Consider the following 24,618-nt stretch of genomic DNA (forward strand, 5'->3'; position numbering starts at 1 on the left):
TTTAAACAAACCCCTAATCATAAGTATTTCACATGTCTATATGATGCCTCAAATCTTGTTGCTTGTTAAAAAGTGAGGTAAGTGATCAGCATCGTAACGTTTTGTATTGGCAAGCACCATTACATTTTTCTTCAGAAAACATGGTTAAGTACTGATATTATCACATAACACCTTACAAACATTTAAACTCCATCCACTTCATGGTTAGATTATTACAACCGGTGATGAAGTCTGTAGGCTACCTTTTTCTTTTCTTTTCTTTTACTCAACACTAGAGGGCAGCTTGCCTCCATTTTGACCATGGCTTTATTTCAACATCAGAGATTTATGCAGTAGATCTTAAAATGTCTCTTATGGATTAGACTCAGCATTTAAAGTTTTAGTAGTTCTTCTTGCTTGCTTCGCTGAAATCTAAGTACATCTCTTTGAGGCACAGCAAACATTTAAACTGGCATATTAAATCATTTAGAACAGAATTGTTGGTTGGTGATTGATGGCACTCTTAAAAATTGTGATTTTAAACTGGCAGCCTGTGGGAAGATCAAGATTAAGATGTGTCTCTGAAGATGGTGGTTTTATTTGTGTTTGAACTAAATATGAGTCTCAGTAAAATTTAAGTTTTATTTAAATTTCATCCTTACCATGAGAATAAACTTGACCCGTTGTTTAAAGCATTAAAAGATGTGAGAGCAGATTCGCGTTACAGTCTTCACAACAAAAAAGATTTTTCCGGGAGAGAGTCACGGAAATCCCAATAGCCTTCAGTCTCATGAGAGGTAAATGAATAAATGCGTAAATGCAGACCAAGTAAAGGCTAAAGAGATTATTTATGATCTTGTTTAACTCTCAGTATCTTTTTACAGGAGGATGATGCTCTTCTCAGGAGAGTTACAGAGCTCAATATTGTTGTGGATGGTGTTGAATTGAAAGATTTCTCTGCGTTTGTGTCCAGGTAAAGCGATGATTATGAAATGCTTAAAGACACAATATGTATGTACGATTTTTGGATTAAAATATCCGCAATTTTAACCAGTGTAACGGCCTTTGTAATTGATTCACCTGTCAGTGACGTCATATCGATCTAGATTACTGCAGTGTGTGAGTAACATGACATTAACTGTCTACACACTCAAATGTATTTTTAGTATGATTGTTTTGACCAAGTAAAACGGCGCTGCGTTACCTCACAATTTTAATTCGTCAAATAAAGTGACTGCATGAGAAGAAATTCAGCACTTCAGTTTTATTAGAGTGAAATAAAATAAAATGAATTTCAAGTTCAGGGAAGAAGGAAACGGGAACCCGGCAAACGTTAAAGGGTTAGTTCACCCAAAAATGAAAATTCTGTCAGTACTCACCCTCATGTTGTTCCAACCCTGTAAGACTTTCGTTCATCTTCGGAACACAAATTAAGATATTTTTGATTAAATCTGAGTGCTGGATCACTCCACCACAGGCTTATGGACACTATAACTTGCTGGCCCAGAAAATGTATTAAAGACATTGTTAGTATAGTCCAAGTGACTCCAGTGGCTCAATCTTAAGTTTATGAAGCGACGAGAATACTTTTTGTGCGCAAAAACAAACAAAAATAACGACTTTATTCCACTTTTCATTTCCTTCTCTCTGGGCCTCGAGTCTTATTACGTAGTGTAATAGCGTAGCGCGTCTGTGTTGCACGTCACCACGTAGGGTCACTATTGGGCGACGCTGGTCATCTGTGTGATACATGGTGACGTGCACAGACGCGCTACGCTATTACAGCGTAGTAGCGTAGACGAAGTATTCTCGTCGCTTTATAAACTTAAAGGGATACTTCAGGATTTAGCATTAAGCTTTGTATTAGTAGAAAACCTGTAGTATTTTCGAATTACCATGCTTTCCCCCCTCATAGCCCCTTGAGACAAGAGATTTATGTATTTTTTGTCTGGAAAAAATCCTCCGATGACGCAAAAATCGTCATTTTGCGTCATCGGAGGATTGTTTGGCCAGAGGGTAAAGACTACAGCCAGTAATAGGGGCTTTCAATGTTTTCAACCCTCCCATAGAGGGTGGGATCTCACTCACAGAATGTACAAGCAGTGTCAACCATTTTTATTTGGAAGCTTAGCTATCGAGTTCTTATTCTGTGGAGAAAGCTGAGTAGTAGGGGTTACCATACATCCTCTTTTTCCCGGACATGTCCGGCCGTCGAGATCGTCCAAAATGTCCGGGATTCGACTTTGCTTTCTATGGTCGCCATTCATTGTTTACATGCACACCTTTTGTTTCAATCTAACTGAATTCATTCCGATTGGTGAATCTGAATGTAGTGTTTACATGAACGCTAAACAAGTGATCGGTTGATGTGCGTTTTACCATTGCTAAGAAAATACCCGCTTCTCCATGAGAGATATGAGACCGGTGCGTCTCACAGGTGTCGGTCATCAGTAATCACGCCACCGGCCTCGCGTCGTTCTCCCGCGGCCCTAGTCTCGTCCTGCTCGCCACAGTAAACACAATGAATGGCGACTGTAGAACGCAAAAGCCGAATCCCGGACATTTTGTGCGATCTCAAAAACCCAGGCAGACTCACGGAGACTAGTAACTTAGCTTAGCTTTATTGTTTACAACTGCTCTCTAGCCGGTAGGCGTGGCTTGGGAGTGGCCTCGTAGAGCAGCGAAGCAAGTGCATTCTGGGAGTTGTTGTCTTTCATCTACATAAGCCCAAAATACATTTTCTGGCTTTTCTCAGTCTAGAAAGCTCCAAATTCAAAAATAATTTCACATTTCTTCTACATAAATGACCCAATTTAAATACACATTCATCTTTCCAGAGGTGAAGTATCCCTTTAAGATTGAGCCACTGGAGTCACTTGGACTATATTAACAATGTCTTTAATACATTTTCTGGGCCAGCAAGTTATAGTGTCCATAAGCCTGTGGAGGAGTGATCCAGCACTCAGATTTCATCAAAAATATCTTAATTTGTGTTCCGAAGATGAAAGAAAGTCTTACGGGGTTGGAACAACATGAGGGTGAGTAATTACTGACAGAATTTTCATTTTTGGGTGAACTAACCCTTTAAACTTAACTTTAATTGTAAAATAAACATAAACAACTAAACGAAAGATGCAGCAGCAGCCGTCAGCGGCATATAAGTACAAGTAAAGCTCCAGAGCTCCTCCATGGGACTCGAGACCAGTGTGTCACTCTGGTGTCTCATTAGCATTCGTTTCGCTCCCACGGATCTTTTCCCCGCCCTGCTTCATACCTTTGTAAAATTAATAAAACTTCACTCGGATTGGTTTACATCGGCTGTTTAGGTGATGATGACAACTCCCATGATTCCACGCTCATTCACGGTGTCAACAAGCTACGCTTTTGTTATTGCTTTTAATAAGCAAACCTCTAGCGGCGAAACCTACATATTGTGCCTTTAATATCTTTGGTGTGTTTGTATTTTACTTAATGTAATATTTTTTTACATTTGTTTTTAAAGGTAAGCTGATTCCATGGATAATTTTTACCCTTCACACAATGTTGGATCTTGCTTGTTTGCATGATTGAATCAACAGAAATCCCATTTGGAGAAAATCCAAGTTGCATAATAGGTTACACAACATAAAACCTACAGTGTAAGTAAACATCAGACAAGTGAATTCCCAGACATCATAGAAAAGCGTTCTGCTTCATGTTAGTCTTGTAAAAAGATACAAATCCAAACAAAACTCCATACAAGGGAAATAAATGTATCCAGGTGGCTCATTAGCCGGATGCTGAGTGAACACTGACCAGCTGTTGTTAACACAATGCGGGACAGTTACCGGTCCGCAGAGATCTGATTTTCTCATTTAGGACTGATTGACAAGTGTTGCAAGATCAGGTTTGGTCCCGCCTCCGGCAGATTGACTGACGGCGATGTACTCTTGAGAATCTTACATATGAGGCAGCATTCGAGCAAAATGACACATAACCACAAAGATATTCCAACGTTAAACAAATAAGGGCATTGTTTATGTGTTTGAGGAGTTTTTGTTATAAACCCCTGAAGGATCAGCTGAAGGATTTGTTTATATGTGGTCCAGGCCAAATTAACAAATAAACGTCTCTGGTCATTAGGCATGTGGTCCGTATGTGTGATAGCTGCATCTTTCTTCCATTATGGAAGATTTAATTTTATTCTGTTCTGTTTTATTGTATTCTGTTCTGTTGAACTTTCTTCTTTGTTCTGTTCTAATCCATTCTATTCTGTACTGTTGTGTTCTGCTGATTCCTTTGTGTTCTATTCTTCTAAATTCTATTCTGTTGTTTATTTTGTTATATTCTATATAATGTTTAATGTTCTGTTTTATATTATTGTAGTATATTCTATTTTTCTCTATTTTGATTTATTCTGTTCTGTTGTTAATACGTTGTTTTTTTCCGGCTCTGTTTTGATCTGTTCTATTCTCTTCTCTGCTCTTTATTCTGTTGTATTTTGTTATTTTCTGCTTTGTTCTATTTTCAGTTCTATTCTATTTTTTTCTATTCTGATGTGTTCTGGTCTTTTCTGCTTTGTCCTATTGCATTCTGTTGTGTTCTATTCTCTTTATGCTCTGTTATGATCTGTTCTGCTCTTTTCAGTTCTATTGTATTTTATTTTTATTGTATTTTATCTTTGTTCTAATCTATAGTCGTATGTTGCTGTATTCTTTTATGTTCTTTTCTCTTATGCTCTGCTGAATTCCGTTCTTCTGTATTATATTTTCTGTTCCATTCCCTTCTTTTCTGTTCTTTTTCATTTGTTTTGTTGTTCTATTTTTGTGGTAAAGCTCCTACAGGGCAGCTTCAAGGCAGGATTAGTTTTTATGTTGGTGGAGTAATCTCTCTTTCTAAACTGTAGTCGACTACTCTGCTGGTGCTTTAATGAGGTTCAGTCATTTGAGTTCAGAGGAACACTGCACCCAACATAATGATGTGTGGATTTAATGTTTAAAAGTGCTGTGTTGACGGTCCGTAACATGTCCCGCTTATTAAACTGTCAGCAAATGGCACCAGCAAGTCAACGGCAGCCAGCAGCACCCCACAGTGTGTTACTGTAAAAAGTGAACATGTGGACCACCTCTGGACTGTGTGAGGCAGGACAGTCTGTACAGACAACTCCACCAAATACCTGAGAGTGATTGATGTCCTTGGTAAATTTAATTGGTGTATCTGTTGTTGGTTTTTTAGTGTTAAACATCACTGTGGTCTGAAGTACAGTCCTGTCTTCTATTATTACTTGGACGATTACAGCACAACACTTGCCATTAAAGTAACACCTTTTGATGTTGATGTATCCAGCCTTTCACAGAGAATACAGCTGGCATAATTAAAAGGTTAAGTTATTTAGATTATGTGTTGTACAGCATACTTACAAAATACTTGAAAAGAGGGCTGAGGTTTGAACCTGCAGGGAACATTCATGGTTGTGGTCAATTTTAATAACAAGTTTATCCTTTCATGTCTTATCTGTAGCTTCATGCTACTTGGTAGTTGTTAATTCAAACCCTTTTTTTAAACCAACAACCCTCTGGTTACAACTGTAGATTCCTTTATCTTCATAATATTATTTGATACAAATGCATTACACTTAAACATTTGAATTACCAATGAATTTGATTCCATTTCAGAGTTTTGTTTTCTAAAGACATGACTATAGGATCTTCTATAGTTGTTCCACTTGGTCACATGATTTATTTATTTATTATTATTATACATTTTTTTTGGCTGAGATGACAAATTACAGTTTGAAGTAATGCTGCTGTTTTGGCGGCGGTTTGTTTGGGTCCTTTTCTAAAGTGCAGCCAGCCTCCTGGTCGCTGAATGGACATCTGGATCATATTGTCTGGTCTGAGAGTCTGTCCTGGCATGAAAGAGTCGGAAAAATACTGGAGATAATGATTCTCGCATAAGTCTGAGCTGTCTGTGCGTCTCAGGAAGACGCATTTTATAACCATTATGGCCCATGTAAAGAATTTTTGAGCACTCTTGTGGTCAGGTACATAAGTGGATTCAGGCATGTCTGTGGAGAGGGTTTTAGAGCACTTAAATGTTTTTTTTTTTTTTTTTTTTTCTGTTATCATTACTGTATCCTCTATAGCTGTGTTTGCTATTGTTGTTTATTCCATTGTTGATGTTTTGATTTTTGACAACTGTGTGAAGTGTGAAGTTTGAAATGAAGCATGATCTTTTTTTCATGACCTCAGTGAGGTCATTATCAGACCTCAATGATAAACATTATTAATTTGCTAATTTGGAACCTATACAACTAATGTATTACCTATTCTTGTACTTAGTGCAAGATTTCATGGCAAAGGGCCTTGGCAGGAAAATGAGAAAAACTAAAGGGACAACTTTAGAGAAATTATCCAAAGGAGCCAAACATTGATTTGCCGTTAATTGGTCTGTTGAGTGATTCTGGCATTCAGTATGTTTAGTCTGTCGAACTTATAAGGTTAGCATTCTAGGAAAGCTTAAAAATTACTTTTTCAGATTCAAGGTCCCCAATCAACAAATCTGAAATCGCATATTATGGAAATTGGCCATGGTACAAAATGAGATCTGCTGGCGAGAGTGATTCATCTGTGGTTTCTTTTGACCAGTGTTAGATGTCAATCAAACCAGTTGTCTGATTAATGTTGATAAACTGTTAGCTAACCCAGATCCAAAAAGTGTAAGGCGTACATTATTTGTCTGGTTTTTAGATATTCTCAGGGAGCTTTTTCTCTAACTCTTGCCATTAAGCTGCTGTCTTTTACTCTTGGAGTGGATCCATTTAGTTTTGAGAGACTTACCATTTTTCCATCACTTATTACAACATCAGCTTTTCACAGACAAGACTCGAGAGTCATGGAAAGTTGCGTCCTGTGCCACAGTTTTTGGGCCCCTGGTAAATCTATGGAAAATCTCAAAATGTCTCGTAACGTCATCCTGTGAAGGGGATTAAACACAAATACACAGTTTATTCTTCTATATTGTATGCTGAACTTTACATCAAGGAGGTCTTTTTCCTGTCAAGTTGTTCATCAAATAGTTTGAATCTTTAATTAGAATGTATAATTTACCAAAGTGAGCATTACAATGTTGGGCATTCTGGGGTATTAATGTTACAATACTGTTTTGTTTGCAGAGTGGAGGACACAAAAGATCTTCTCTTGTTCTTCAGGATCTTGAGAATGTTCTCCGAGAGATGTGAGGAAAGGCGTCAAACGTTTCAGCACTTTCAGGTAACCAGCAATAGAAGCAGTGAATAAGTTGCTCAATCAACTAGGGATAGACACCAATACTTGAGTACTGAGAAATGACAGCAATGTTGGATCATGAAAGTAATTAAAAACTCCAGTGACAGCTACACAAACTTGTCGAAAGGAAACTCAATTTAAATATATCTGGTTGTGGGGTAAATTTTTCGATTGATTGCAGCATAGTATTCAGATTTTTGGTGTTGTTATGCAGATGATATAATTTGTATTAATAAAAGTTTGTATTAAATTTAAGCATTTAACATTTTTTGTACTACTACACTGTAATTGCAGACAGGGTTCCTACGCAGTTTGGAAAAGTATGGAATATGATTTGAGTAATTTCAAGGTCTGGATAAATATGGAAAAAATAAAACAGTATAGAAAAATAGTTGTGTTTCAACTATAGCCTCTATTCTTTTTTCAAAAGTATAAAATTAAAATTTCTAAAAATGTATGTATCATACAAGCTGAGTGTTTTCACAGCAAAAGTTTAGCAATCCTTTAGTGATTGTCAAACACGACTGAATGAATTCAAGGTACACATTTTCATTACGCAAAACTGTTTGTCTTTACCATAACCGATGTATCAGAGGTCATTATATGCAGGTTATAAAGTGTTTTAGGTTTATTTTCATTATGTAAGCGCATGTTATCACTTCGAGCAAACCAATGACAAAAACGGGGGGAAAAAATCATATTTACAGTTGACTGTACTATATACCAAATATAATGCTGAAAATTTCACAAGGGAAAATGCATAGGAACCCTGGGTATAAATAATAATAATATAGAAAGTTATAGAAAGAATATGATTATTTGCATCAATATCTATACAATACAATTACCTGATTTCTTAGATTTATTTACATCCTTTGAGGAAAATATATCAAAGATTGTACCTGGAATAACAAAGTTCTCCACTTTTATCACTCTTCTTGTGATGCTTTCTTTTGTACTCTGCTGTCTCTAATGTGTACAGGTATATCTCATAAGACTTTCTTAATGAGAAAGATTGCTGAGATTGCTGAATGCCAGATTGGGAACAAATTCCAAGACTCGATGGCAGTGAAAGTTTGGGAATGAAGCCTCTGAGGCAGTATGAAAAACATTCCATTATTTGCTGGGACCATTGTGCTATAATGGCTGCCAATTTGGCAAGTAAAATGGAAAAATATTACCCCACTTTTTCCAGAGCTTTCTGTGTGCACAATCTTTGGGTTTGATTGGTTTGAAGTTCGCAGACAGTTTTTTTGAGCTGCACATTTTTTTGCTTTAACTGCAATCTGGCATATCTGTTATAAAAGATTAAAGCAAACTAGTCACAAGTTTTTAGAAAAAAAGTGTATTTGAACAACTAAAGTGAACATATGTTGATTTCATACAATGTTTTACTGTACAGTCTATTCATGTTTAATTCACACATAGGTAGTAATTACAAATTTAGCATATAAATAATATTCAAACAATAAATGAAAAGGTCAGTTGAGAAAGACCAGCGTCTTGGAACTTGGTATGGGTTCCTCGCCCCCTAATTAACTTAGCAGGCATCTTAATTTCAGCCAAAGTAAGACTTTTTAACAGTACTAGAAAGTGTCAGAAATTCACAGAGTTCTGAGGAATACTAGAAGCTTGACTGCTGCTTTTCATGATCTCACATTTTACTAAGCAGTAGCCTCCTCCAGTGGTTATTTACAAGGGATATAAAGTTATTCTTTCAAAGACTTGAGTTTCAGGTTCATCTACAAAGTCAATATCAAGAGGAAATCTTAAGTGTTTGGGCAGCTGTTACATAATTAGATATATAGTACAGATTCTCATGGTATTAACTTTTTGTACACTCAATTGTGCACAGGCACCAGGAGATTGAATGACTCGGTTTTAGTCATCATCATTGGCTATCCAAGGACTTCTCGCAGCGTTGTACCTTTGATTCGGTTTTCATTGGTATCGCCCAATTGGCAGAGACTGCAGGCATATGAAACTGTTAGGGTACTGGCTGAGGATGACAGGATTTCCATCCATACGGATCTCGTTCATGTTGGGGCGGATGTAGTAAGTGTCGTTAGCTTTGCAGAAGGTGTCCACAGTCACAGATGTAATGTTATTGTTCTGTAAACAAAGCAACAGAAAAGGCAACAGTTCTTTCAAGACATTGTGGGGGTTTTTTATATTTACGTTTTGTAATTTTTGAACAAAAAAAACGTTTTTATGATTTGTGTGCAGAAGACTTGTTAGCATGCAAAACATGTTAAACTTTATTACCTGAAGGTGAAGTGTGCGGACAGTCTCTGGAACGAGAGGAACGGCCTCCAGTTCGTTGTGAGCAAGATACAGATGTATTAATTTGTTTAATTTCTGGAAGCAAAGAAGATCAAATGTTTTGTTTAGAAGTTGAGTGCAAAATGGTAAAACCAACAGATATGGCTGTTTTTGTCTTGCTCCAAGTAACTTGGTTGGGTATTTTTTTTAGAAATTAGTTTATCCCTTTAAGGAAGACATTTCAGAATATTTAGAAAAGTGGCAAACACAAAAAAAAATAAATGGTTGTATGTTGGTAGTTTTCAAACAGGTAGTTTACTAGCTAGTTTGGAACAATGTTGAACATGTAATTGAAATAGGCTTATGTAATTCGTGGCTCTTTACCTTGAAAGCATTTGCCTTGATTCCTTTGGTTCTCAGCTTGTTGTGATTAGCGTTAAATGAGATTAATTTTGTTGGTAGCATTGGTAGCTTTACCAGCTGGTTTTCGCCTAGCGAGAGTTCTTCAAGCATGGTGAGCTTAGCAAACGCACCATCTTCAATCTCAGAAATTATGTTTCCAGTGAAGTCAATTCTCTTTAGAGTCACTACAGTAGATGAATGGAAAGGGAAAGAAGAGCATTAAATTAATAACTTGAGTGTTAAGCATCACATTAGACACCTTGAAAATTTGACTCTGAAATGACACTTTTTGCGTACTTGCTGCAATTTTAGTGTTTTAAAATCTTTTTTTTTTTTTTTTTTGTCCTGTGGAAACTCACCCTATTAATGAGGGTTTAATTAGCATCCACTATGCTTATCCTATATATGTAACAAGTTATCTTCAAAACTTTGGAAATGGAGTATTGCAGGATTAGCAAAGGTGGTTTTCTGGTGATTTTGGTTTATGGGCTGATATTATAGTGTTTTTAAAGCCTTTTATGCATGGGGTCCCCAAAAGCGCTTTAAACACTGACTGCTCCCTTTTGCTAACTTTTTTTTTATACCCATGATGCACTGCTGCAAACAGAGAAGTTTACCACATGTCCAAGTTTTTGTCAATACACATTCTTTGCAGAACATTGTGGTTCAGAAATGTGATCGATGTCTTTATGCAACGGAAGAGCTTGCAATCTCTTGCGATCACATTGCGGTTCATTTATCATGTCCCTTTGGAAATCTTTTGGATGAAATGGACTCATTTCTGAAAAGCAGCTGTTTGTCTCCTGCTCTGGATAATCCCTTATCCTGTCCAGAAGAATTGTATTTGTTCTCCCATTAGTAAAAGGCTTTTAAAGAGAATGCCAGAGCAAGTCAAGTCAGGAAGAACTCACCGATATCTCCGAAATCTTTGGCTGTTATCTTTTTTATCTTGTTGTACCGAGCGTAGAGGTAGTTTGTCTCCTTGGGCAGAGCAGGCACTGATGTCATATCTGGGTCGACCTCCTCACAGTAGACAGATCCAGTTAGACACACACACAGTAGACAAGTCGGAAGGTCTGGAACATGTACAAGTTTTTATTCAAAACAGGCAAGTTAATGAAACTGGATGGGCAAAAACAAATTGCTTCTTTCCTTTACCACTTCCCACTCACACAGACATAGCTCATGAACAAATAAACCTACATTAAGGGCTCTTGTGAGCAACATGTGGTCTTTTTTAAAAAGAGCCCATTACTCATTCCTTTCAGACAGTTGACCAGGATTCAGTCGTTCATTACCTGAAGGGTCTCCCACAGGCGGCATTGGACTGGAGTCATCTGCGGTGTCGGCTGTCGCTCTCTGTAAAATGGCTTTATTGGTTGGTACATTTGGTTGTTTGACAGATTCCACATTCAGGTTAAACAGCAGTAATTAATGTCTTTAGATAATACATGTTTTTAGGAGCTTTCCAGCCTTTGCGTTTGATTTTAAAGGAAAAGTTTGCTCAAAAATTAGTTTTGTTGTCATATCATTCCAAACATGTATATCTTTCTTCTGTAGAACACAAAAGGACAAAGTCCTGTGCATCCAGTTACAATGAAGGGTAACTATACTAGTCAGTCCATATGACTTTATTCCACGTCTTCTGAAGCCCTTTTGATAGCTTATGTTATTTACTGACAATATTCTTCTCCAGTGAACCATTGCAACCAAATTATTGAGTCAATGAGTCCTTGAAAACGTGGATACTTTTCCAAGTGCCAAAGACAGCTGGGACAAATATCAAGATTTTTTGTGAAAAATTACTTGATTTTGGTTCTTTCCACTACAGAAAACTCTTGTATAGCTTCAGAAAACTTGGGATATAGCACGTCATGAATGGAAAACTTTTACAGCCCTTTTAAGGCACATTTGCATTTATTTTTTAATCGTGGAAACTTTAATCCCTATTTTTTTTCTGAATACATGAAAATCAGTAATCTTTTGTCTTTCATTGGTTAAAAAAGACACATGGGTTGTTAATAACACGAGGGTAGAGCTGCATGATTCCGGATAAATTGAGAATCCTGATTTTTTTTTTTTTTTTTTTATAGAGAAAATTCTCCCACCATTATGAAAAGACAACTAAACAAAATAACATGTAATTTGTTAATTGCTGCAGATTATTTAAAAAATATTTATTTTGAATTAATTATTTAAAAAAAAATTGGGTTTGATGAATGATTCAATGACTTACTCTTGACTTCACTTGTTTCATTATTGGATAAATCAGCGTTTTTGAACGAATCTCAACAAAGTTAGGCTATTTTTTTAAAGCGCACGTGTCGCCACCAACTGATGTAACGGTGTAATTTATACAATCTTTGTTTGAGGCATACTTTCAAAAGGTGAGTTACTCTATTTTGATCGCTACCGTTGACATCAATGTTTATATACGAACTATAAACTTTTATTCCGGTACTTCGGTGATCATTTGAATTATTGTAACACAGAAATAATTATACTGTGTGGTTGAAAAGACTGTTTATGAAGCTGTTTCATAACTAAACATGACAACTGCTTTCTCTGGGTCAGCGGAAACACAGATTTGATTGTGCTTGTCAAAGGTTTAATAGACATAGCCTAACTGTTGTCATTTAGGAAAAATATTGCGTGGGTGTTTGAATCGAGATTGTGATCTTTTAACAATTAACTGTGCAGCTCTACATGAGGATAAGTAAATGATGACAACTTCATTTTGGGTAAACTTCTCCTTTTACATTCTGTTCATGAAAAACTGTTGTCTCCTTTGGCTTTTTTGGACGATGCTCTTGGATACGAGTGTCTGTCTGGACCTGTTTGCCCTTGGGCGCCTGTTAAATCACCCTGACAGTGTCTGACCCCATGAGTTAGCGTGAAGCTGTGGGTGGGAGAATTTGAGCCTGAAGGAACTCCTCCAGAACAGATTGCTGACTAATCAGAAAGCTTCCACACAGTGCCGGGCAGCTGTTGAGACCATCTCTGACTCGGAGCGAACTCTCAGCTAACCATTTTATTTATTTATTTGAACAAAAACTAACTGGTTTTAAAACCATCAGTGCACGGAAGTAATCTGACTTAATGGTGGAAATTTAACAGATGAATCCATGTAAATGTGTGGTATAATTTACTTAATCTAAATAAATAAAAAACATTTTAAAAGTGATTTAAAAAGGTGAATAAAAGTAATTTTAAATTGTTGGTTACATAGTAGAATATTAATTAAAGCAAAAAATAATAATAGATTTTTTGATAAGTGCTGTAAATTCATTAATCTTGATTAGTGATCTGTTGTATAAATATATTAATTAGTTTATTTAAATAGTGTTTAAATTATTATGTATTAATTTTATATTTATATCATGTGATATTTACTTTATGTTCTCATTTTCATATATAGCTCAAGAATGTATGTATATATACAGTGATCTATTAATCAGTTGTATAAATATATTGGGCAGCTTAAAAAAAACATTTATTGTAAGTGAAACATTTATTGTAGCTAATATTTAATTATATTATTAATTTTTACTAGTTTATATTTAATATATCGCATTACATTTAATGTGTGCTATATGGCTTAAATGTATAATGATTCAGTGGGAATGAGCAAACTCATTTAAACTGAACAAATAAAATACTTATATAAAGTGGACAAGCAGTAGACAAAAGCAAACCCATCTCTAAATATTCTGTTCTGTCAGCCTATGCAGAACATAACGATAAATCATAAAATTAAAAACACACAGTTTACCTTATTCCTCTGTGCTCTTATATCGATTCCCTCAGTAAGTGCTACATCCTCCAGCCTGTGATGCCTGTGATTATGGTAGTGTGCACCAGATGCTGAGAGCACCCATGATGCCAATATGACTGCTGAAATGAGCATTCTCAGCCTTGTCCCCATTGTATCTGAAGACTGGGATGTGTTCTGCCACGTTAAAGAGCAGAAGCGCAGTGCAGGCAGTGTTTGGCTATTTTCTAGGTGCCTGTGAGTAAAATGTGATCTGTCAAATCAGGATTTTAAGCCCCACCACAGGCTGCCAGAGGAGATCCTTAAGTGGGAGTTTATGGAACAGACCTTAACCCTTCGCATTCCCATCTGTGCTGATCGGACCACTGTGTCGCCTGCAGGGTTTGGCCATGTTTGTGGTCTGCTGACAAAAAAAAAAAAAAAAAACTTTGTAAAAGAGAGCAGAAGGCAATGAAAAGGAATGTTAGTTTTTACTTTAGAGATTTGTTGCTTTGCAATTAGTAATATTGAGACTTGTTTGGCTCTTCTTAGCTCTTTACCTAATTAATCTTTACATTTCTCAGAGAAGCAAGAAAATGGGAGGACAATGGTAACACAAAAATGTGTCAGGACATTAGGATAGATCAGTTCTAAATTTCCAAATTCTTTGATTATAGTTGTGTATTCTCAATAGCTTTGCTACATTGTTCATTTTTATTTTGCTTGATATGGGATCTTAAGACTTGTCTAGTTTTGATAGCATTTTACAGTCAATTTGTCAGAAGAAAAAAAGAGTAGCTTAATTAGATTTGCAGGAATTTGCAACAAGAGAATACTGTGATTAAACGTCTGTTTTGTGTAGTTTACAGGTTTGCCTAAATACATTTAATTAAAAACATAAAATAGATTAGAGAAACAGAGCTCCTCTATAAAACAGACACTTGAAGATCAAGGTGAAGAAAAACATGTTTAATAGGAAACATGTGACTGTTTTACACACTAAGGCAAGACGAAAGGCGCCTCAGCACTTCGAAATAAACATATATGGAAATTGAGAGAAAGAGATGGAAATTGAGAAGGAATAACATGACAGGTGTGTTAGCAATTATACCAACCTGTAAAAGTTTACTGTACGGGGAAAAAGGGCCAAATACTTAGAAATGTTTTCACAGTGCTGATCCTCTGTGGTACATTTCTCCGTCAGGGTGGTTTTTTCACCACATGATTCAAACTATTTAAACGTAACCCCCCCAACACTAAGAACTGGAGTGTAAGAATGTGCAAAACTACATGTTTTCATTATTGATTGGTCAGTGAGTTGTGAACAGTAGTCGGTCATGGAAGCTCTGTATAATTAGTAAAGATTGACCAATGATTTTGATTAATAATAATTTTTGATATTTACACTTAATCAGTTATTGTTTTTTAATATCTATCATCTACCAATAAATGCCACCATCTGGCAAGACTTTACAGTATAGCTCCCAAAAATGGCCTTACAGGTGGGGCTAAAAGTATTGGCAGTTGCATAAATTTTGTGTTTCGCAAAGTTTGCTGCTTCATTATTTATAGATTATTTATTCACATGCTTCTATAGCTATGTTTACATGGACAATCTTTGTTTCAATCAGAATGAAATCATTCTGATTAATGAATCTGAACACTGTTTACTTGAGTGCTGAGGTGATCGGGTTGATTTGTGCATTTGTCACCAACTTCAAATCGGAATTGATCTTTTGACATGCACACAGTGCTTGAATATACACAAGTTTCCCGCTGTCTGCACATACTAGCATCCTCCTACCATTGCTTCTTTTCTTTGTTTTAAAGGCACACTGTGTAGGAATTTCTCCCATCTAGCGGTGAAATTGCATTTTGCATTCAAACGAATAGTGCTTTCTAAGCGCCTCGCTTTTTTCAAATGCGTGTTGCAACTACAGTAACAGTTATGTACCAAGAAGCTATGACAACATGTCTTCCAATAGCACTTCATCGAGTTTTCTTTCGGGTGATGAGGTTTCGCCGGTCACGTTTCCTTTTAAATTAAATGTTTCGCTTTTTTGGCGACAAGGATTCCTTCTCCTGTGGCTCGGCATAAGTATGATCATGCATTGTGATCTACCGTGCAGTGCAGCCTTTCAAATTTGCCGGGGCAGTGACAAGCGCCTCTCACTTATCTTCTTGTCCGTTTCAGCTGGTTTCAGTCACGTGATGCTGGCTCTGAACGAAAACGCGTTGTGGAAACGTGTTGAGGTAGGCTAGTGCTTTTTGTCCCTCTCTTCTATTCTAGTTTTTCAAAATGGCGGAACGACATGGAAGCCTCCTTGGACTTACCCATCCAATGTAAATAAAGATAAGAAATTCTTCGCTTACGAGGATAAGTCAGATCATTGGCAGAGGTAATTTTACACCAATGAGGACATATTTATGAATAAAGACATTGATTTTAGCTAATAAAATACTTAAAAAACTACATGGTGTACCTTTAAAAAACAGACTTAATTATATATTACGGGTCCTCCTGATTTGGAGACAACAGGTACATAAAGCTTTGTGTTGTGCGGCTTATATTTATCAAGCAGTAAAAAGCCTGTTTCCACGGCCAAAACAAGGCATCTGTGGATGAGAGTCCGAAGCAAGGACTGGTGGAACGTTGTACTGCACCACTTCACAGACGATGAGTGAAAGGAGAATTTAAAATGATACTACTAGGGATGTTAACCGATGACCGTTTGACCGATGGTTGACCGTATCAACGTTAACCAATCAAAGTTGACGGTAGTCGGTTAAAAAAAAAGAAAAGTGATCTCTAAATTAGGCTATTATAGACAGTGGACTAAACGCTACTACAGTTAGCCATCTCATTCCAAGATCTTTTTGTGTGAAGTGAACAAATCCCTCACACTCAATTTTTCATAACTCACCTGTTTGTACTTAATAAACCAATAAAAACATTTGGCGCGAGGTCACAGCGTTTGGGTTCGCGCGCACACAAGTTTTGCGGAAAGTAAAGGCTACAGGCTAAAACACTCGAGGTTAAAGCGGCGTCTCTTCGGAGCTGTCATTTTCTTAAATGAAATTTTAAACGATAGACAAACATCTTTATTTTCAACGCGATCACCTTGTACCCAAACCATTTCGAAACTAAGGAGCCATTTGTCCTCCGATTACATACAAGCTCCTCGGCGCCGCGTTTGCGGGACTCATGTTTCGCGCTGTAGGGGATTTAAAAAAAGTGACGTGAGTGTGTGTGAGCGGGAGGCAGAGCGGCAGAGAGATGTGACGCAACAGAGTTGCGAAATTGCAGGCGTGGCTCGAAATGGCTGTTATTTCAAATAGCGTAGCATATTTTAAACTAACCGGTTTCAACCGGCTAATGAGGCTCGGTGGTCGGTCAAGAAATTTTTTAGTTTTCGCCATCCCTAGATACTAGAGTCATGACACTTTAACAACAACAGCTCGTTCTGTGCGTCATACGCCATTACAGCATTTCTACGTCATTGCACATGCACCAAACTTTCCAGTTTCAATTTTCAATCTACAGTATGTTACCACCCCTTTCAAACCGAATGAAATTTAAATTGGATTTAGCCAATTAATTCCTATTGACGTGGTTACATGTGACTTTTTTTATTCTGACTGTGCTACTAATCCGGTAACAAACGGATTATTAGGGTCCATGTAAACGCAGCTTATGGGATACTGGAAAACAATGATAAGCATTTCATAAGTTTAAAGGCTTTTATTGGCAAAAACATTAAATATATGCAGATAGTCAATATTTACAGTATTGACTCTTCTTCTTCATAACCTCTTCAATTCACTCGGGCATGCTGGATATCAGCTTCTGGGCTATCCTGACTAATGGCAATCCAATCAGTCTGCTCTTATAATCCAGTGAGAATGATGGAGTGATTTTACCGGACTAGTTCATGTTCACACTTTCCCATGAGCTGATGATATGATTTGTGAAATTATTATTGGTCAGTGCTGGTCATTTTGTGCCAGGGTAAAAAAAACAGTGAAATATGGGTTTTTGTAATAATTATTTTTGTAATAATTATTGTTGCTTTTTGCTTCATGCCTTCACGATCCTACCCTTTTCAGCTTCAAAAGCATCTTACATTAATTTCATCAGAAAAAGACTAGCTTTGTTGTTTATTATATTTACATGCATTACAGCGCAATGTACTAATGTAGATACATGCTTTTTACTGTATTAATGGAGAGAAAAGTGACATTGTGCAAAACAAAGCAAACTTTGAATCAGAACTTTCCGTACATAGCAATTACGATTTTAGACACATTTTATGCTGATTAAGATGCATCAGAGCATACACATGCATGCAGAAAATCAAATAGAACATTTAAGCAGCAAGGAATGAAATGTTCAAAGTTACTAATATGTGTACGTTTAATAATATTTATATCATAAATCCTGTTTTAATTCTTATACTTTGAATAATTAATAGTTTGGTTTGTTGAACTATGTATGAAGCATCTCAAAAATCTATGTCGATAGCCTTGTTGCCCCAGGCCTTTTTGGTTTTTCATATTTTTTGGGTTCAGAGTCATCTTCTTCATCCTTCCTTTGGTTTCCATAAAATATCATCATCAGCCTTGGGAAACATCTGTAAGCATAGTAGTCCAATGGTCCTCTTAGCTTATTGTTGTCGAGCCGAATGAAGGTCAGCATGTTAGGGTTGCCAAGGTCCATTGATGGACACATTAGAGAGACATTCAGATCTGTAAAGAGACCAAGCAATTTCAGCATATGTCGTTATTAGAATGATATTTGATAAAGGGTTGGAGAACATTGCAGTGGAGCAGTTCAATCAATTTCTAATGTGTTTTTAGAATAGCATTTTTTTGTTTAAATAAAGTAAGGGTATGACCATCATGCTTTATTCTACATTTGTACCTTTAGATTTTAACCTACCTTTAAAGTCATTGTGATTTAGATACAGATGTTCCAAGGTCCTGGGAACAAAAAATGGTTTGGAGAGCTGGTTATGGCCCAAATGGAGCTCCATCAGTTTGGACAAGTTGAAGGCAATGTATGCAACGGATTTGAGTTTATTGTGTGACATGCGTAGGGACAAGAGATTGGGAGTCTTCTTAAAGTAGCCCTCGGGTATGGTGGATATTAAGTTGTTTTCCAGCGATATCTGCTGAATCGATTCTGGAAGGTCTGTTGGCATGGACTTGAGCTTATTGTTGCACATGTTGATTTGCACGAGGCTCTTCATGCCAGATAGGATCTTTCCTTTAATACCTGCATCTGTTAGTCTGTTGCTGCACAAATCCAGCACTGTAAGTTTTGTAAGCTCTTGTGTAGCTTTAGCCGGTATCTTTGAAATTTTATTGAAGCTCAAATTAAGTCTTTTAAGAGCTCTTGGCAAAGGAGAAGGAACGTCTTCCAGATTATTATGCTCAAGGTGTAACTGAATGAGTTCTTTGAGTATATTGAAGACATCTTTATCCAACTTAGATGACTGGAGCTTATTGTAGCTGAGGTTGATTTCCCTCAGGGACGTGGCATTAATGAAAGGCTTTGAAGTTATCTCTTCTATCTCGTTATGCTGAATGTACAAGTGGCGGACGTGTCTTGGGATGTTGGGAATCGCCTTGAGTTTTTGGTGGTCGCAATACATGGCAAATGGATAGGATGAGGGGCAGAAACACTCACTGGCACATTCGTACGAATACATTATTTGGGCATCGTAATCCGGTTGTTGAGTTACAGATTGTCGAGGAACTTCGGGCGAGGAGTTGTCATCTATGTCGTTATCGATATAGTCAAGCTCTTGAGAAAGTACCAGAGCTCCAGAGAGCAAATGCAGACATAGTATTTTCAAGATCCGTGACGATGTCATGGTTTAGTTTGCTTTTCCCTGCTATCTGTTTGGAACGGTCACAAAAAAAGAAGTGTATTTTGAAAATTAGAAAAAGGTTATTAGGACTTTGATTGTACTGAAATAATCAATATAATAATGATCATCATCAATAACATCTTACAATAATATTTAAGTGTGCTAGGTGCCACAAAAAACAGTGTGAATAGAAAGTGACACATAAAATAGACCACAATGAGATTTTGAGACAGAGTTGAACAAGAACTGGGTTTTTATTCACTTTTTTTGGTCTTCTTAAAGCGGTTTGGTACTTTTCCAGAAGACAAAACAAACACCCCTAATTGCACATACTTTGGGCAATATGACATTTTTCTGTAAATGTTGATATTTGTTTAGTGTTCTCTTTTGTTGTGATGTCTGGGATGAATTATCTCAGCAGGGGTTTTACTGTGCGTGTTGAAGGTAAAGCCTATGACTCAGTTGTTGACTGACCTAGTATTAATTGGTATTTATGTTGCTGTTTTTTAAACTTCTAAACACAACCATTTTGGAAAGGCAAACACTCCCTTGCAATTTAGGAAAGAACTCTTCTTGGATTTTTGTTTATATTTGGTGTAATATTCTCCTACACTAAAAATATCTAGTTTGGTCATAGTACTAATATGAGCTGGCAAAGCAGCTAGATAAAGTGATCCAAAAAATACAGTGAGTAGTTAATCTAATTTAACTACTGTAACTGCTCAGTACGACAGTCTCTCTCAAGTAATTTTCTTGTCTCCTGCAGAACTTTGACGTGTTGGTATGTTGGCTATGATTTTAATGTTGCTCAGTTAAATAATGACTTATTCTGTAAATTTGAAGCTCTTTTTCATTAATCAATCATAGAAATATTTTTCATAGTTGATTCAAATCGCATGTGGAGGAATGTTTCAATTTTAATTGGCCCTTTAACTTGTTTGTCTTGATAAGCACATTTTTAAAATTCAGAAAATATCAGTTTTTCTGTGTATAATTCCTTAACTAGCTAAATTTACTAAATACTAAATTTTAGATATTACAAGGTTTTAGAAGCATTGCCATTAAGTCTTGTGACCTGACTTTTGCATGTGGGTTGCTAAAATGTAAGAGGAATAGGAATATACCTCTTTTTATTGTCATGCTCAAAGCAATTCTTTTTTGGAGACATCAATGTGAATAATGTATATGCTTGCAAAAAATCTCACACAAATTAGTACAAAATGATTTCATTAAGAAGCAGTATATATTGTACTATCTTTAAAATTATGATATCATACCTGTCGGGTCGTTTTTCTCTCTGTGGGAGGCCGAGTGAAATCGTGAACACCGAGTGCCCAAGATGAAACACAGCAGCCCCTTCAGCTTGGACGATGTTGCCTAAAGCAGGGAAATGTTTTTTCTCCTGGGACGAGCGTGAAAGATTACTTCTGTGGTTTCCCCCACAGCAGCATTAGCCGTTTTGGGAGAGATTGTGATCTGCCTCTTTTCCGTGGAAATGATTCTGGAAGCGTTTGGTTGCATGTGTTCGGTGACCTCAGTAAAGCCTTGTGGTCTCATCTGATTCTTCTTTTCCCCTTTTGTTGAGTTGAGGTGAGGTTGAAGTTTCCAGACATAGTTCTGGAAGGAATGGCCTAGTATCCAGTCCACATTATTGTATGTGGACAGTAAAAAATTGAACCCACAAAATTAAGGCCAGACTCATAACAGGTGTTGCACTAGTGCAGCTAATGTTATGCAAAAAGATTTAAAGCTATTGAAGGGAGTGGATTCTTTAGCCCGGCTTCCAGAAAAAAATAAATGAAATATGGACTCGTTTTGTTTGAGAAAGGTCTTCAACATATGTTAAAACATATATCTGTTCTTTTAGCTCACCATGACAACTATACACTCACCTAAAGGATTATTAGGAACACCATAGTAATACTGTGTTTGACCCCCTTTCGCCTTCAGAACTGCCTTAATTCTAAGTGGCATTGATTCAACAAGGTGCTGAAAGCATTCTTTAGAAATGTTGGCCCATATTGATAGGATAACATCTTGGAGTTGATGGAGATTTGTGGGATGCACATCCAGGGCACGAAGCTCCCGTTCCACCACATCCCAAAGATGCTCTATTGGGTTGAGATCTGGTGACTGTGGGGGCCATTTTAGTACAGTGAACTCATTGTCATGTTCAAGAAACCAATTTGAAATGATTTGAGCTTTGTGACATGGTGCATTATCCTGCTGGAAGTAGCCATCAGAGGATGGGTACATGGTGGTCATAAAGGGATGGACATGGTCAGAAACAATGCTCAGGTAGGCCGTGGCATTTAAACGATGCCCAATTGGCACTAAGGGGCCTAAAGTGTGCCAAGAAAACATCCCCCACACCATTACACCACCACCACCACCAGCCTGCACAGTGGTAACAAGGCATGATGGATCCATGTTCTCATTCTGTTTACACCAAATTCTGACTCTACCATCTGAATGTCTAAACAGAAATCGAGACTCATCAGACCAGGCAACATTTTTCCAGTCTTCAACTGTCCAATTTTGGTGAGCTCGTGCAAATTGTAGACTTTTTTTCCTATTTGTAGTGGAGATGAGTGGTACCCGGTGGGGTCTTCTGCTGTTGTAGCCCATCCGCCTCAAGGTTGTGCGTGTTGTGGCTTCACAAATGCTTTGCTGCATACCTCGGTTGTAACGAGTGGTTATTTCAGTCAAAGTTGCTCTTCTATCAGCTTGAATCAGTCGGCCCATTCTCCTCTGACCTTTAGCATCAACAAGGCATTTTCGCCGCATACTGGATGTTTTTCCCTCTTCACACCATTCTTTGTAAACCCTAGAAATGGTTGTGCGTGAAAATCCCAGTAACTGAGCAGATTGTGAAATACTCAGACCGGCCCGTCTGGCACCAACAACCATGCCACGCTCAAAATAGCTTAAATCACCTTTCTTTCCCATTCTGACATTCAGTTTGGAGTTTAGGAGATTGTCTTGACCAGGACCACACCCCTAAATGCATTGAAGCAACTGCCATGTGATTGGTTGATTAGATAATTGCATTAATGAGAAATTGAACAGGTGTTCCTAATAATCCTTTAGGTGAGTGTAGGTCACAAGGGTCAACAGTTTAGGTGACCATTTCTTAGTTAAAGCATTTACTTTACTGTTCCATATTACAGTGTACTCTCATTGAGAGAAAGAACTTGTTATCTGGATGTTTTGGGAAAGTCTCCTGTTTATCGTTAGAGCCCGACCAAATCCAACCTTGAAGAAGCTGTGTGTCTGTGTGTCTGTGTTAACATTCTTGGTTAAAGGTGAAGGAACAGGTTAAGTGGCATTATTGGAGATTGACTGACTTGTTTTCTTGGACATGCTGGCGCCTAGACACACAGTCTTGTGACCTCGGAAGGTCACTCGTAACTAACTCAGGGTCCTGGTGGCAGCCGTACAGACTGGAGATGTGCTACTGCCTATCAGTCCATGTGTGGACATTTACTATGTTTATCTATTTCTTAGCCAATCAGAATCATTCAACCTGAAGTAATGACGTCGCTTACACCTTGGTGAAGCTGACTTCTGCCTGATGAAACTGCTAACTATCTTCCGTCAAATTTTTCTTTACTTTATTATAATTCTGACTCTTGTCTTAAATTGACTGCACTTCTAACTCTTGGTGTTAATTAATCATGTCTGGGCCTTGGGTCTTTAACTGTAAATTCCCTAACACTAAATACTAATAAAATACTACTCATATTTTTATTATATTATATTTTATTAGAATTAAATGTATACTATTCTATGTATGTACAGTAAATTAAAACAAAACTTCAGCCAGTGTTCATCCAAAGTTTTGTTTAGTGAGAAGGAAGATTACAGTTGGCAAATTTAAATGCCTAAAATGCATTGCAACAATTAAGTGGGTTCAATTTAATTGGTTTAGACATTTCTAGCTCACTATATGGAGGCCTTTTTCCAGTGCTTGTACTGTATCAGAGTAAAACCACAGACGGTCTCTCATGACCCGTCTACAGAGTGTCGTTTTTTTTTTTGTTTTGTTTTTTCAGAGTTGGCTAGACAGACCCCTCAGCACTCATTCTGTCAACTGGAAGATTTGTTTTTGCTGCTGCCCACATGGCAGACGCTGAGAAGTCTCTGCAGCATGAACGCTACTGCGGGTTGAGAAAAAAACCTTTTCAAGATTGTGATCCCAAGAGGTTCTTTTGGGGCATTTTTTTGTAAGGAAGGGGGTGAAAACTTGGCAAGCTGTATTTTTTGGTCTTTGATAAACTTCAGCCTGGCTTTTTTGTGATGGATATGTGACGTTACAATAATATTTAGGCTTAGGAAAGATGAGCAGTTGCATGCAATCTGCACATGAGCAATGCTCTTTAATAATATTAACATTAAGAGGACCATTGCTTCTGGGGAACATGCAAATGCCCATATGCTTTGCATTTTAATTCTCACACTTTGTGTGTGTGTCTTTCACAACTGGGAAACACAAATGAACGTTTGTAGTCCCATTTGAATTTTGAATGCGATATGCTTCGATACTCATTTATCATGATGACAGTTAGTTTATTGTACAGTGCTTCTTAAAGATCAATTAGATGACCAATTATTTACATTCAAAGTAAGCTTATACAGTTAGGGGAGTGAGGAAAGAGAGACTGTGTTTATTGTCTTAGGTTTGACATTGTGAATATGTAATAGTTTTTCCAGTTAAATAAAGGTTTAACTGTTGACCAACACAAAAGTCTTGGTGTAAACACCATTGGTCTACAGTTTTAATCTTTAAAAAATAAATGTAAAGAATTAATCCACAAACGTTTGTCTGAACAAAACAGTGTTTTAGAGACTTTATTGAAAATGTTCCGGGAAGGGAAGTGGTCTGGTGGCTCTCTTGAAAGGAGCTGATAAAAACAAGCTGGGTGGTTGTTTTCTGTCTTAGTTCAAAGGTATTTACTTTGGAGGGAAATTGGATGGGGAAAATTATGAGGTGTGTGCTGTGCAAGGAAGATTTAAACTAGACCTGGAATCAGTTCTTCATAGCTCTGCTCTCAAATTTTACACACGTTTACTTTAATGGATTTGC

At 37.1% G+C, this 24,618-nt stretch overlaps 3 protein-coding genes across 3 annotated transcripts in view; 1 reads left to right on the top strand and 2 right to left on the bottom strand.

Annotated features, from left to right (window-relative positions):
- The window catches only part of cenpp (centromere protein P), a 49,118-nt gene that overhangs the window by 1,579 nt on the left and 22,921 nt on the right, over positions 1-24,618 (top strand). Inside the window, exons 5-6 of the mRNA XM_081385137.1 lie at positions 864-952; positions 7,133-7,229. Coding sequence (XP_081241263.1) covers positions 864-952; positions 7,133-7,229 — 186 coding nt within the window. The remainder of the gene's footprint in view (positions 1-863; positions 953-7,132; positions 7,230-24,618) is intronic.
- On the bottom strand, positions 8,579-13,917 carry ogna (osteoglycin, paralog a). Its single transcript, XM_081385138.1, has 6 exons — positions 13,681-13,917; positions 11,207-11,267; positions 10,820-10,984; positions 9,891-10,093; positions 9,510-9,602; positions 8,579-9,356 (listed from the first exon to the last, which is right to left on the bottom strand). Exons 1-6 carry the CDS (start codon positions 13,831-13,833, stop codon positions 9,186-9,188), a joined length of 846 nt encoding a protein of 281 aa, XP_081241264.1. The 5' UTR covers positions 13,834-13,917; the 3' UTR covers positions 8,579-9,185.
- On the bottom strand, positions 18,026-20,948 carry omd (osteomodulin). Its single transcript, XM_081385135.1, has 3 exons — positions 20,810-20,948; positions 18,599-19,560; positions 18,026-18,405 (listed from the first exon to the last, which is right to left on the bottom strand). Exons 2-3 carry the CDS (start codon positions 19,533-19,535, stop codon positions 18,170-18,172), a joined length of 1,173 nt encoding a protein of 390 aa, XP_081241261.1. The 5' UTR covers positions 19,536-19,560; positions 20,810-20,948; the 3' UTR covers positions 18,026-18,169.

The sequence above is a fragment of the Scardinius erythrophthalmus genome, assembly GCF_964197995.2.
Source record: "Scardinius erythrophthalmus genome assembly, chromosome: 14".
In the NCBI taxonomy this organism is placed as follows: Eukaryota; Metazoa; Chordata; class Actinopteri; order Cypriniformes; family Leuciscidae; genus Scardinius; species Scardinius erythrophthalmus.

What these genes read in the sequence shown, in the direction of transcription:
- ogna (XM_081385138.1), bottom strand. Translation starts at nt 13,833, where the DNA reads ATGGGGACAAGGCTGAGAATGCTCATTTCAGCAGTCATATTGGCATCA. An exon ending in TAAGAGCACAGAGGAATAAG is followed by an intron (nt 11,268 to 13,680) that starts GTAAACTGTGTG and finishes GCCATTTTACAG; the next exon opens with AGAGCGACAGCCGACACCGC. An exon ending in TCCGCACACTTCACCTTCAG is followed by an intron (nt 9,357 to 9,509) that starts GTAATAAAGTTT and finishes CTTTGTTTACAG; the next exon opens with AACAATAACATTACATCTGT.
- omd (XM_081385135.1), bottom strand. Translation starts at nt 19,535, where the DNA reads ATGACATCGTCACGGATCTTGAAAATACTATGTCTGCATTTGCTCTCT. An exon ending in AAATCACAATGACTTTAAAG is followed by an intron (nt 18,406 to 18,598) that starts GTAGGTTAAAAT and finishes GTCTCTTTACAG; the next exon opens with ATCTGAATGTCTCTCTAATG.